Below are 12213 nucleotides of genomic sequence, written 5' to 3' on the forward strand. Positions count from 1 at the left end.
CAGCTGATGCAATACGTGGAAGTCTTCTACAATGCCTCTCGTAAAGATATCGAAGTAGCTGGAGAGCGAATTATGCTGGCCTTGTACGGTCAATTCGATACTAATTCAACATCAGGCCAGTGTCGTGTTTCTCGATTTTTAAGTATGATTGCGAAATCAAAGACTGCGATCAACTTAGCAAGTTCACCTCCAACAACAATAGCAACACATTTACACTCATTTAGGATGTATTACCAAGTTCAGTTTTGGATTGGTAATTATAATTTGAATCCGAAAGATTGGGGTTGGATCAAATCTGAAACAATGTTCCTGCCGATAAAAACAACGGAAAAACTGGCGCCTGACGACTTACTTGAGCTGGTTAATTGTGCCTGCATAAAAGAGTGTAATAATCGATGTGGATGTAAAAAAGCTGGGCTTCCTTGCTCATCTTTATGCAAAAATTTGTAAAGGTGAAACATATTCTAACAGTACAAGGCCATCACTTGATGATGACAATGATGATACTGATATCATGATCGGTCGATTAAATGCTATCGATAGTAATCCCGATGGAAATGAAGACGACCTCAATGATTATTGAGATTTTCCAGTAGGAGTTCAAGAATACTGAGAACCGATACTTGAAGAAGTCGAAGAGGAGGAGGTTCAAGGAACATCACGACAAGAAAATACAGAAGAAACCACCGCCACTAAAACGATCTAGAAGATTACAAAAAAATAATAAAAATTATAAAAAAACTTTTAACTGTACTAAACATAATTCAACAAATTTTAAAAATAACTCTCAGTATGTTTTTGATTTAGTAAATTCCCTGAAAACTTGAAATTTTTCTTTTTTCAATGAATAACGATCAATAATTGAATAAATAATAGGACTACAACTTCAGTAGGAGGCTAAAATTGTTATAAAATTCATAATGAACAAAAAAGACTTGAAGCATATTTGTCATAACTGCAATAGTTTTAAAGTTATTATAATTATAAAAGCGAAGGAGCGAATGAAAAAGACAAGTATCAAGGTATCACAATATTAAAAGTTTCATAAAAAATAGAATGAATTAAAAAAACACATAGTTACTTCTATTATAGAACGAAGGTCAATTTTTTTTAAATAAACAATTAAAAAAAGAATTAAAAAAAGGTTTTTTCAAAACCTTAAAGAACAATAGAATTTATGATTTAAAAAAAAACGGTTCCTTAAATTTATTATTCAGTTGCAAAAAACGATTGTTAATTAAAAATCATAATTTTTTTCAATTAACATAATGCAAAAAAAAATTTTTGAATTGCTTATAAACAATGCATTTGTTTATAATAAATTTATTAACAATAGCTGTAGAAATTAAAAAAAAATTATCAATTAGTTTTTAGCCATGAGACATTGAAACAATAAAAAATTCAGAAAAAAGTTTTGTAATGTATTTTCTATAAAATTATAATTTTCAATTGTCAATGAAAAAAATAGAAAATAACAATTTTTTTATTTTGGCAAAGGTAATCTATTGTTTTGCCTATCAAGGATAATTTCACCAAAGGAAAAAATGCCAGGGTTTTAGTTTAATAATTATAGGGATTTTTATATCAACTTTCAATTCAGAAAAAGTTATCAATTAACAAATTTATAATTAACGTTAAAATTGGGATAAACATTTTTCGACTACGGATTATTGTTCATTAATGTATCCCAACATTACATGAATTATTTCATTTCTTAATATTTACATTTAATATGTTTAAATAATTTTTTTTTGTTTTTATGTCAGAGTGACGAAAGGCGTGCGGAAGCCAGACTACCCGCTTTTGGCTATATTTTCAGGGCTCTGTAACAATTATAAATAATCGAGATACAGTTTCGGGAGTCAAGACTTTTTCAACGCAAATTCATTGATCTTTTCAAATCTTTTTTCAAATTTCCAAAATTTTGAAAATTTTCCGAGATATTAAAAAAAAACTAAAGCCCCATTTTTTTCACTTAATTGTTTATAACTTTTGTAATTTTTATCGGCGCGTTTTCGGACCTTCCCTTACACTCTCTAGGCAAAAATACGAATCGGATGACACCTTGGTCGTAATTTTTGGACAGGGCTGAAAAACGTTACAAAAAAAAGTACATGTGAACTAGACTATTGTAGTAGCAACGGTCTCTTGTCCAGTTACAACCAGCATACTGAAAGTGTTGTTAATTCGAAAAGGGAATTTCAGTTGACATCGAGCGGTGACAGAAACATGTCTATCACTAGCAGTTCTGACGAAGAGTTCGTCATTATAGTGGCCGCATTATTGAATGTATAAGAAGGATGTGGGTCCATCCCATTAATCAAAAGGGGCAAATCTGGGAGAGTTTCATCATCTTTTCAATGCCCTGAAAGAAGACGGGGAGAAATTTTTTCATTGTTTCCGAATGTTTCAGAACTTCTAGATATTCTACAGCATGTCTTAACAACCAACTAAATTTTTCCTCGTCCATTTTTTTAGGTACCGTCTGACACTGTACTGTCAACTGATGGAATAGCAAAACAGAGAGAGACAGAAACTTCCCAGGCACGTTTGGACAAGTTATAGTGAAGCGCTGGCTGGTCCGTCACAGCACGTACCGTTATTTGCCGGACAGGATCGGAGAACTGGGCGGTTATCCATTCATTTTCATTGTTCCAATCCTATTCGTATTTTGACGGGACGGGCTGTGGTTGCTGTGCCGGACAAGTGGGCGACAAACTTAATAGTGTTGGAAAATTTTTTGAAAATGCATATATCTGAAGAATAATGTGCCTATGTTTGATTTCAGATACAGACGGAATGCGAAACTTCGGTCACAAATCATGCACGATCGGCCGATGCCACCTCTCGAAGAAGCAGTGTTCTGGATAGATTATGTCATACGGTATCGTGGAGCTCCTCATCTCAAATCAGCTGCTTTAGAACTGGAATGGTCTCAAAGATACCTTATCGATATCTTATCATTTGTTTCTCTATGTCTGATAGCTATCTTCCTAGTCGTTTCCTTCGTAATGAAGAAAATATTTTCAAACAGCATGCATCGTGTTAGCAATTTGAAGAAAAATAAATAATGTGCTTTTCCGTCTGAGATTCATCAGCAGATTCATCTCCACAATATGTAATGAGTATCTGAGCAGGTGTCTGGAGCAGTGCCTGTATCATACTTCAGAAATTGGAACATACAATAATAATAATAATGTTTATTAGCGACATTGAATATAAAAAAATTGTACAAAACAAAAAAATAAAATTCAAAATATTTTACATTCTGAGGTATTCCGCTAAAACAAGTCACTGAAGAAATGAATTTCGCTAAAGGAGAAAATTTCAGTGCTAATAAACAATGATTGCTGCTTTTATAGTGAAAATCATATAACAAACTATATTGATTAGTTTTTTAATATAAAAGATGCAAAGCAAGGAGAAAAGAAAAGAAAAAAAGGAAAACTTGTACATGCATAAAAAGGTGAAAGTTACATGAATAATACAATCATCAATATAAAGTGAAATTGATTTGGATACTACTCGGAAATTACTTGGATACTACAACCGATCGTTGGATTGGCCGTCGAGGTCCTACAGAATGGCCAGCACGCTCGTCAGATTTGACACCTTCGGACTTTTTTATGGGGCTTTTTTGAAGCAAAAGGTGTACGCAACTGAACCTGCTGCAATATTGGCAATACGGCAGAGAGTAATGTATATTAGTAAAGATATTGACGTTACTGTGTTCGAAAATGTTCAGCGTGAAATATGGGATAGGCTGTTCATATGTCAAGAGGTTCAAGGCAATCATTTCGAGCATCTTCTGAACTGACCTCAAGCTTATTACCTCATATTATACAGCGTGACTCACGGCAGGTTAGATGTTTCTGGAAAACGCAAAACATGATTTTTCTGAAAATTTCACCTCTTACATTTCCTTACCTGTTCTATCGATCTAAAATATTTTCAGCATTGCGGAAATTTGATGGAAGTTGCCACTTCCATCAAAAAGTCCTAGCAACTTTATTTTTTTAAATGGAACACCCCGTATATTAATATATTTTTGGAATCACTCTGGTATTTTAATACTTTTCTGTTAATAATGTCCTATACCTATCTCTATCTGTTTTCGAGATAAAAAATAAATTGTGCAAAATATGGTCCAAAACATAGCCTTAATTGTAATTAAGTACATCAGTACTCTCAATTCATGAAAAGTTGATATTTTGAAGATAGTTTGGACAAACTCGGAATATTCAAATAACATCAATAAATCGACTCCATATCTTACGAGGCGTGCTAAAATTACTATTAATTACATTGTGCATAAAAGTAGTCAAAAGTTCATTTTTTCAAATGAAACCCCCTGTATATTACTTGGTGAAAAATGTTTCGAGGTGATACATCATGTCCCTATACATAAATCGTCAAATTTTCTCAATAAAGTCGCTTCTTCTAGAAACATTCTGTTTTTTAGAATTTGGATTTAGGTAGTGGAATTATCAAGCTTATAGCAGTTCGGTTACTTTTATAAGTAATTGATAAATGGTTATTGACGGTGTTTCAAGAAATCGCCAAAAATGAATGCAAATATTAATTATTCAAACGAAGTTCTTATGAAATTATTTATTATACACGGACAGTGTGATAAAATCATTACCAGAACTTGTAAAAAATTCAACCAAATGTATTCTGAATTAACACCAATGAACGAGAGGAAGTTTGTAAGATTACAAAATAATTTCCTTAACTATGGCTCCATGTTAAAAGCGCCTTCAACATTACCAAAACCTGTTACTTCGAATGAGGACAATACTGTTAACGTTTTGACATATTTTTATGCATATCCAGAAGCTTCTATTCGCTGTGCAGAAAAAGATTTAGGTGTATCACATGCTTCAGTTCAACGAATTTTGAAAAATCACAGAATGCATCCGTATAAATTTACCAAAGTTCAAGCTCTAAAAGCAGAAGACTTGGAACGTAGAATGCATTTTTGTGAATCCCTTTTGATTCATACACAGGAAGATCGGGAATTTTTGTCAAAAATAATTTGGAGCGACAAATCAAAATTTACGAGGGATGGTATTTTCAATAGAAGGAATAAACATTTTTGGGCTGATCGTAATCCTCATGTTACAAAAAAAAGGGTTTTCAAGAAAAATTTGACCTGAATGTTTTCTGTATTCTGAACAATAAAATTGGCTTTTTCATTTATGAAGACACACTGAATGCAGAGAGATATCTCCGAATATTAAGGACGACTGTAACCGATTTTCTTGAAAATTTGCCTTTAGAGGAATATAGGAATTCGTGGTTTCAACTGGACGGAGCGCTAGCTCATTCCACCCAGGAAGTTTCCAGGAAACTTGACAAACTCTTCGACGATCGTTGGTTTAGGCGTTTAGGGCCGTGGGATTGGCCACCGAGATCACCCGATCTCACGCCACTTGACTTTTTTCATGGGGTGCTTTAAAAGAAAGGGTACACAGTACTCCAGTGCCTACCAAAGAAGAATTGCGACGGCGGATAGTGCGGAGTATTGAAGATCTGGATCCCCAGGAATTTAAAAAAGCAACCACAGTGTCGCGTACAAAAAACCATTTCAAAGTGTTTAGAATGTAATGGACAACATTTTCAGCATTTATTGTGAAAATTTGATATTTTGTTTACAATTTTGTTATTTTGAATCATCCTATTCTGGTATTGTCTGTACTTTCACATGTTTTAGTCCACAAAATCTTACTTTTCACTTACTTTTCGAAACACCGTCGATAACTCTTTGTAAATTACTTATAAAAGTAACCGAACTGCTATAAGCTTGATAATTCCACTGCTTCCTAAATCGAAATTCTAAAAAAAAATAATGTTTCTAGAAGAAGCGACTTTATTGAGAAAACTTGACGATTTAGGTATAGGGACATGATATATCATCTTGAAGCATTTTTCATCATCTTTCAATTTTCCGAGTAATATACAGGGTGTTTTATTTGAAAAAATGAACTTTTGACTACTTTTATGCACAATGGAAATAATAATAATTTTGGCACGCCACGTGGTCGATTTATTGGTGTTATTTGATTATTTCGAGTTTGTCCAAACTATCATCAAAATATGAACTTTTCATGAATTGAGAGTACTGATGTAGATACTTAATTTCAATTAAGGCTATGTTTTGGACCATATTTAGCACTTTTTTTTTATCTCGAAAACAGATAGAGATAGGTATATGACATTATCAACAAAAAAGTATTAAAATACTAGAGCGATTCCAAAAATGTATTAATATACGGGGTGTTCCATTAAAAAAAAAAATTGCTAGGACTTTTTGATAGAAGTGGCAACGCCGCAATGCTGAAAATATTTTAGATCGATAGAACAGGTAAGGAAATGTGGGGGGTGAAATTTTCAGAAGAATCATGCTTTGCGTTTTCCAGAAACGTCTAACCTACCATCGACCGTGAGTCACGCCGTATATTGTATAACAATGGATATGGCAAAATTGTAAAATTAATTTAGGTAGGTATACCTGTATGGGTGGTACGCCTGGATGGTTTACCTGTATGGGATATCTATATAGCATAAATAGCGTTAGCTCGCGTTAGTTTTTAGTTTTAATCTTCCTCTTTGAAGATGATCACTGCGTGTTCTACTTTTTTCTTTAAGTCATTTCACGATTCTGATTCATATATAATAACGGTGACATCAGCGAAGCTGCACATGGTGCCAGAACATTGCAAGGTGAGTAAGGTGGGACGGTAGCCTGATGGGTTGACGTTGGTGGTTTGCTCTACTCACTTAATCCTTCGTTGTGCGAACCGGTGGTTCGAAACGCAAGGCCGGACGATCAATTTTCACCTACAAATCTCGCCATACATTGCCGGACTCAGTCGAGAAAGATATCCTAACAGAGATATTCTAGCAGAAAGATCTTTCACCAGATTACTCGTTAGACTGCGCGAAACTGGATCTTCCATTAAACAGGCTGGATATCCTTCTAGACCGAGGACAATGATGACGCCACAATTAGAGAGAGTGATTATTTATATATATATATATATATATATATATATATATATATATATATATATATATATATATATATATATATATATATATATATATATATATATACAGTGTGACCCATTTAAAATGGAACCACCCCTGTAGAATGTGCATTTTTCAATCAATCTCAATTTTTTTTTATTGAAATATTAAGCATGAAAAACTGTATCTTGACACTAACTTTCACAATTTTAGTTTCATTTCCAAGGCACTCTATGGTTTTTTTTGTTTGTCAAAAACGGCAAAAGTTTATTAGGCAATTTTTGTTTTCAAATTTGACTACACCACTGGATTCGTAGTCGTTATAAATCAAAACTGTCAAATTTTCATTAAAAAATATTTGTTAACAACGAAGTTACAACAACTTCAATTTTGGAAACAAAGTATTTGTTTGTAATTTTTATTCAGATTATAGACATATTTGAGATCTGACAACACTGTCATCACCAAGTAGAACACCAGTTAATTTGTACAGTGAAAATCCGAAGTCAACAGCTCAATGCGTTCTACAGTTATAACTCCTGAAAATATGGTAATGTGAGAGATTTGTGGTGCAAGCGTTTTGTAATAAAAATCTGACTACGCCACTGGATTTGTGGATAATAATCCCTTAAAATTATTCATTTGAGTGTAGGTTACGAGAAGTGTATTCTAGAATAACAGAAAATTAAAAATTCATTTTCAAGTTATGCAGTACTTAGTACATTCTTCCGCATAGCCGCTAAAATCAAATTGATTTAAAGCATGGAAATCATTTATTCAATAACAAAACAGAGAGCAGGACAAAAATTGTTCCCTGTAAATTCTTCATAACTCAGCTAAAACAATCTTTTATAGGAGATATCAATAATTTGAGGAAGCTGAACTCATTATGCAAAGGTTTTATAATAAATCAACAGTAGGCTGTGATTTTGACAGTTAATCATAAATAAAATAATAGTTGTTAGTTACGTGCATTTAATAATGGCTTTGCAATTATCATTAGAAGAAAGAATTGAAATTGTGAGAATTTCTGGGGACAATTATCATAGTGAAAGAGAAGCAGCTAGGATATTTAATCACAGACATCCAAATCGACTTCCCATTGACAGAAGCACCGTCAGTAAAATTAACAAAACATTTAAAGAAACCGGTGCAGTCAGCAAACATATTTTAAAAAATAATCACCGAAGAAGAAATTTAAACGAAGGTGCTGTTTTAGATTATTTTAGAAACCACCCAAACAGAAGTTTACGAGTCGCCAGTTTGGATTTAAACTTACCGAGAGAAACTATTCGACGATGTCTTAAACAAAACAAAATGAGAGCATTTAAACCTAAATTTCTTCACTCTTTAAAGGCAGGTGATGAAGTGAAACGTATGGAATTTTGTTTGTGGGCACAAGGCGAGTACCTGAATACAAGAAATTTTTTAAACTGCATAATGTTTAGTGATGAAGCTTCTTTCAGCACCAATGGGGTAGTTTCATCGCAAAATGCTCGGTATTGGGCTACGGAAAATCCGCACTGGATCATAAATTGTAAAAGTCAATATTCCGAAAAAGTTAACGTTTGGTGTGGTATAGTACAAAATAGAATAATAGGTCCATATTTTTTTGATGGAAACATAAACGGGCAAAATTTTTTGGAATTTCTAAATAACCAATTATCGTACGAAATAGATGGAATGCCTCTTGCGGAACAAGTAAATTTATATTTTCAGCTCGACGGCTGTTCCGTGCACAATTCGAGGATTGTTAAAGAGTGGCTAAATAACCAGTTTCCAAATCATTGGATAGGACGAGGTAGTGACTTAATTGAATGGCCACCTAGATCGCCTGATCTAACAATATTAGACTTTTTTCTGTGGGGTATTCTGACACAAAAAGTATACAGAACAAGACCAACGAATCGAGCTGAACTCATGCAAAGGATACGACAAGCTTGTGCCGAAATTACAGTTCAACAAATAAGAAATAGTGTAAACAATATTCGGAAGAGATACGATAAATGTATTGAACTTAATGGAGGTTTGGTAGAAGCCACAAAAATTTGAATGTATAGTTTTAAATCAATGTTTATTTTAGTATCAGTTTTTTCTTAATGGCAATTAATTGTTGAATAAATACTTTGAAACTTGTTTGTATACATTTTGTTTTCATCAGCTATAGAAGAAGGTAGAGTAAGTTCAGAATCTCATAAAATGTGATTTTCCAGGTGCGCTGTTACAAAAGTACTATTATTTATTATTGGGAAACTTCCAAAAAGCTTACAAGTATGACCATTAATACTTCAAGATTCTATCAAGATTTGGTAAAAGCGCAATTGGGAGATCCCATGACATGAGATTCTGAACTTGGTCTACTACTGCGTAACTTGAAAATGAACTTTTAATTTTCTGTTATTCAATTATTCAATTTTTATTTTAATTTTCACTTCTCGTAACCTACACTCAAATGAATGATTTTAAGGGAATATTATCCACAAATCCAGTGGCGTAGTCAGATTTTTATTACAAAACGCTTGCACCACAAATCTCTCACATTACCATATTTTCAGGAGTTATAACTGTAGAACGCATTGAGCTGTTGACTTCGGATTTTCACTGTACAAATTCACTGGTGTTCTACTTGGTGATGACAGTGTTGTCAGATCTCAAATATGTCTATAATCTGAATAAAAATTACAAACAAATACTTTGTTTCCAAAATTGAAGTTGTTGTAACTTCGTTGTTAACAAATATTTTTTAATGAAAATTTGACAGTTTTGATTTATAACGACTACGAATCCAGTGGTGTAGTCAAATTTGAAAACAAAAATTGCCTAATAAACTTTTGCCGTTTTTGACAAACAAAAAAAACCATAGAGTGCCTTGGAAATGAAACTAAAATTGTGAAAGTTAGTGTCAAGATACAGTTTTTCATGCTTAATATTTCAATAAAAAAAAATGAGATTGATTGAAAAATGCACATTCTACAGGGGTGGTTCCATTTTAAATGGGTCACACTGTATATATATATATATATTTATATATATATATATATATATATATATATATATATATATATATATATATATATATATATTTATATATATATATATATATATATATATATATATATATATATATATATATATATATATATAAATATATATATATATATATATATATATATATATATATATATAAATATATATATATATATATATATATATATATATATATATATATATATATATATATAAATATATATATATATATATATATATATATATATATATATATATAGTTGAAGGACAGTCTTTGCTGACTAGTTAAGAACAAAACTTGGGAATTTCTTTGGGTGAACAGCAGAACGGAAGTGTACTTTTATAACACAAGTTATTCCAATATTTCGATAAAATTTATTATCATCTTCAGGGAAAAGCTACAAATAATGTTTTATGGTGATAATACAATATGAAAAAGTTTTTTTTATTTTAATAATGATATAAAAATTTTTTATACAACTTACTGTTAGTGAGGTTGGCCGTGTCGAAAAGAATGTTATATCTAAACAATTGAAACATGTCAATACAATAAAATAGTCATCAAGTTAAAAGAGGTAGACACCTCACTGGATACAAAGAAGAATAATGAATTAAAACTTTTAATAAAAATCGTTATTTGTTTTAAAATTATGGGAATACCGGTAAACGCCATGTGCATTCAGAAACAAGAGAGAGAGGCACAAGACAGTTGACATATTGAAAATGACAGTTGTCATGTCATTATATTATAAAGGTGTGTTAGTTTGTAAATGATAACAATCTGGAACACAAAGGGAACTGATTATGGAACAAGTGTGATCAGAGACATCTGCTGTTCTGTAAGTAAATAAATGAGAGAAAATCCACAAAATCAAATATATTAATTAATTAACAAAATCCTCCGTGGTCTTGAGGAATGGAATGAAGAAAATATTTAATCAAAATAAAACCCTGCCTTAGGGAGGTTGGAAGTTTTGTTGAAACAAAATCAAATATTATGAATTTATATTGGAGAAGAGAACCCAGAATTATTGTTCATTTGGAAATTATGTAAATTTTTATCAATGTCTAATAAGAAGGCATAGATTCCACTGAGATGATCAATGTCAGACCTTTTATTAAGGCAGTTATCTGATTGTAATATGAAAGACATTTCCAAAAACAATCTTTTAGATGTATTTCTTTCAGTTGATAAAATTTTTGCTGAATTAAAGTTCATGTTATGACCTTCTTTGTAAACATGATTGCTGAGAGCACATCTCTCAGGATGTAATCTACTGTCACTCTTATGTGACGAGATTCTGTCTTTTAGTAATCTTGACGTTTGACCAATATATTCACTACTACAATTTAGACAAGGAATGGAATAAATTAGATTAGACTGAAGGTTGATGGGAGTTTTATCTTTAAGTTTAGAAAATAGTTTATTAATGGTGAAAATGGTTCTAAAGGCTATTTTTACATTTAAATCTTTGAAAATTCTGCATAGCTTTGGTGTCATATCGCTTATGTATGGTAAAGAGGAGAATAATATAGGAACTGGAGGTGGATCAGTCCCAATTGTGACATTGTCAGACACTAAAGGATTTTCATCCAACTGGTTATTATTATTGACTTGCACGTCCATGGTAGACGTGCAAAATAAGATCTTCTTAAGTAGAGGATCTGGGTAGGAATTATCAATGAATAATTGGAAAAGTATATTTAAATTTTTTTTATGAAAAGAGGGATCGGAAATCTGCAGAATGCGATTCTTCATTTGTTTGACCAAATTAATTTTCGTTGACTGCTTGTGGTATGACCAATAGTTCAAGAACCTCCCAGAACTGATAGGTTTGCGATACCAATCTATGCGTAGAGTGTTATCTGGTGTTCTGATAACTTTTGTATCAAGGAAGGGAACCCATTGTTCGTTGTTCTCAGTTTCGATGGTAAACTGTATGTGAGGGTCATAACTGTTGAAGATGTCCACAATCTCAGATATTCCATCTTGAGGAAGGGATAATATAATGTCATCGACATATTTTTTTATGAAGAAAAGATTAAAGGGAAGTACCTGTGAGACCAAATCTAGCAGGTCATCCATGACATATGCTGCTAAAATGGGGCTGATCTTAGCTCCCATTGGAGTACCAAAAGTTTGTTTATAAATTT

The 12213-nt window shown here is 32.1% G+C and overlaps 2 protein-coding genes across 2 annotated transcripts in view; one reads left to right on the top strand and one right to left on the bottom strand.

Annotated features, from left to right (window-relative positions):
• The window catches only part of LOC111515781 (UDP-glucosyltransferase 2), a 35963-nt gene extending 32699 nt beyond the window's left edge, over positions 1-3264 (top strand). Inside the window, exon 4 of the mRNA XM_023171984.2 lies at positions 2789-3264. Coding sequence (XP_023027752.2) covers positions 2789-3071 — 283 coding nt within the window. The 3' untranslated portion in view covers positions 3072-3264. The remainder of the gene's footprint in view (positions 1-2788) is intronic.
• The window catches only part of LOC111515458 (G-protein coupled receptor dmsr-1), a 380603-nt gene that overhangs the window by 173347 nt on the left and 195043 nt on the right, over positions 1-12213 (bottom strand). The window lies entirely within an intron of this gene.

This window comes from Leptinotarsa decemlineata, unplaced genomic scaffold (genome assembly GCF_025532065.1).
Source record: "Leptinotarsa decemlineata unplaced genomic scaffold, Ldec_3_MD MMD2_tig00026294_RagTag_RagTag, whole genome shotgun sequence".
NCBI lineage: Eukaryota > Metazoa > Arthropoda > Insecta > Coleoptera > Chrysomelidae > Leptinotarsa > Leptinotarsa decemlineata.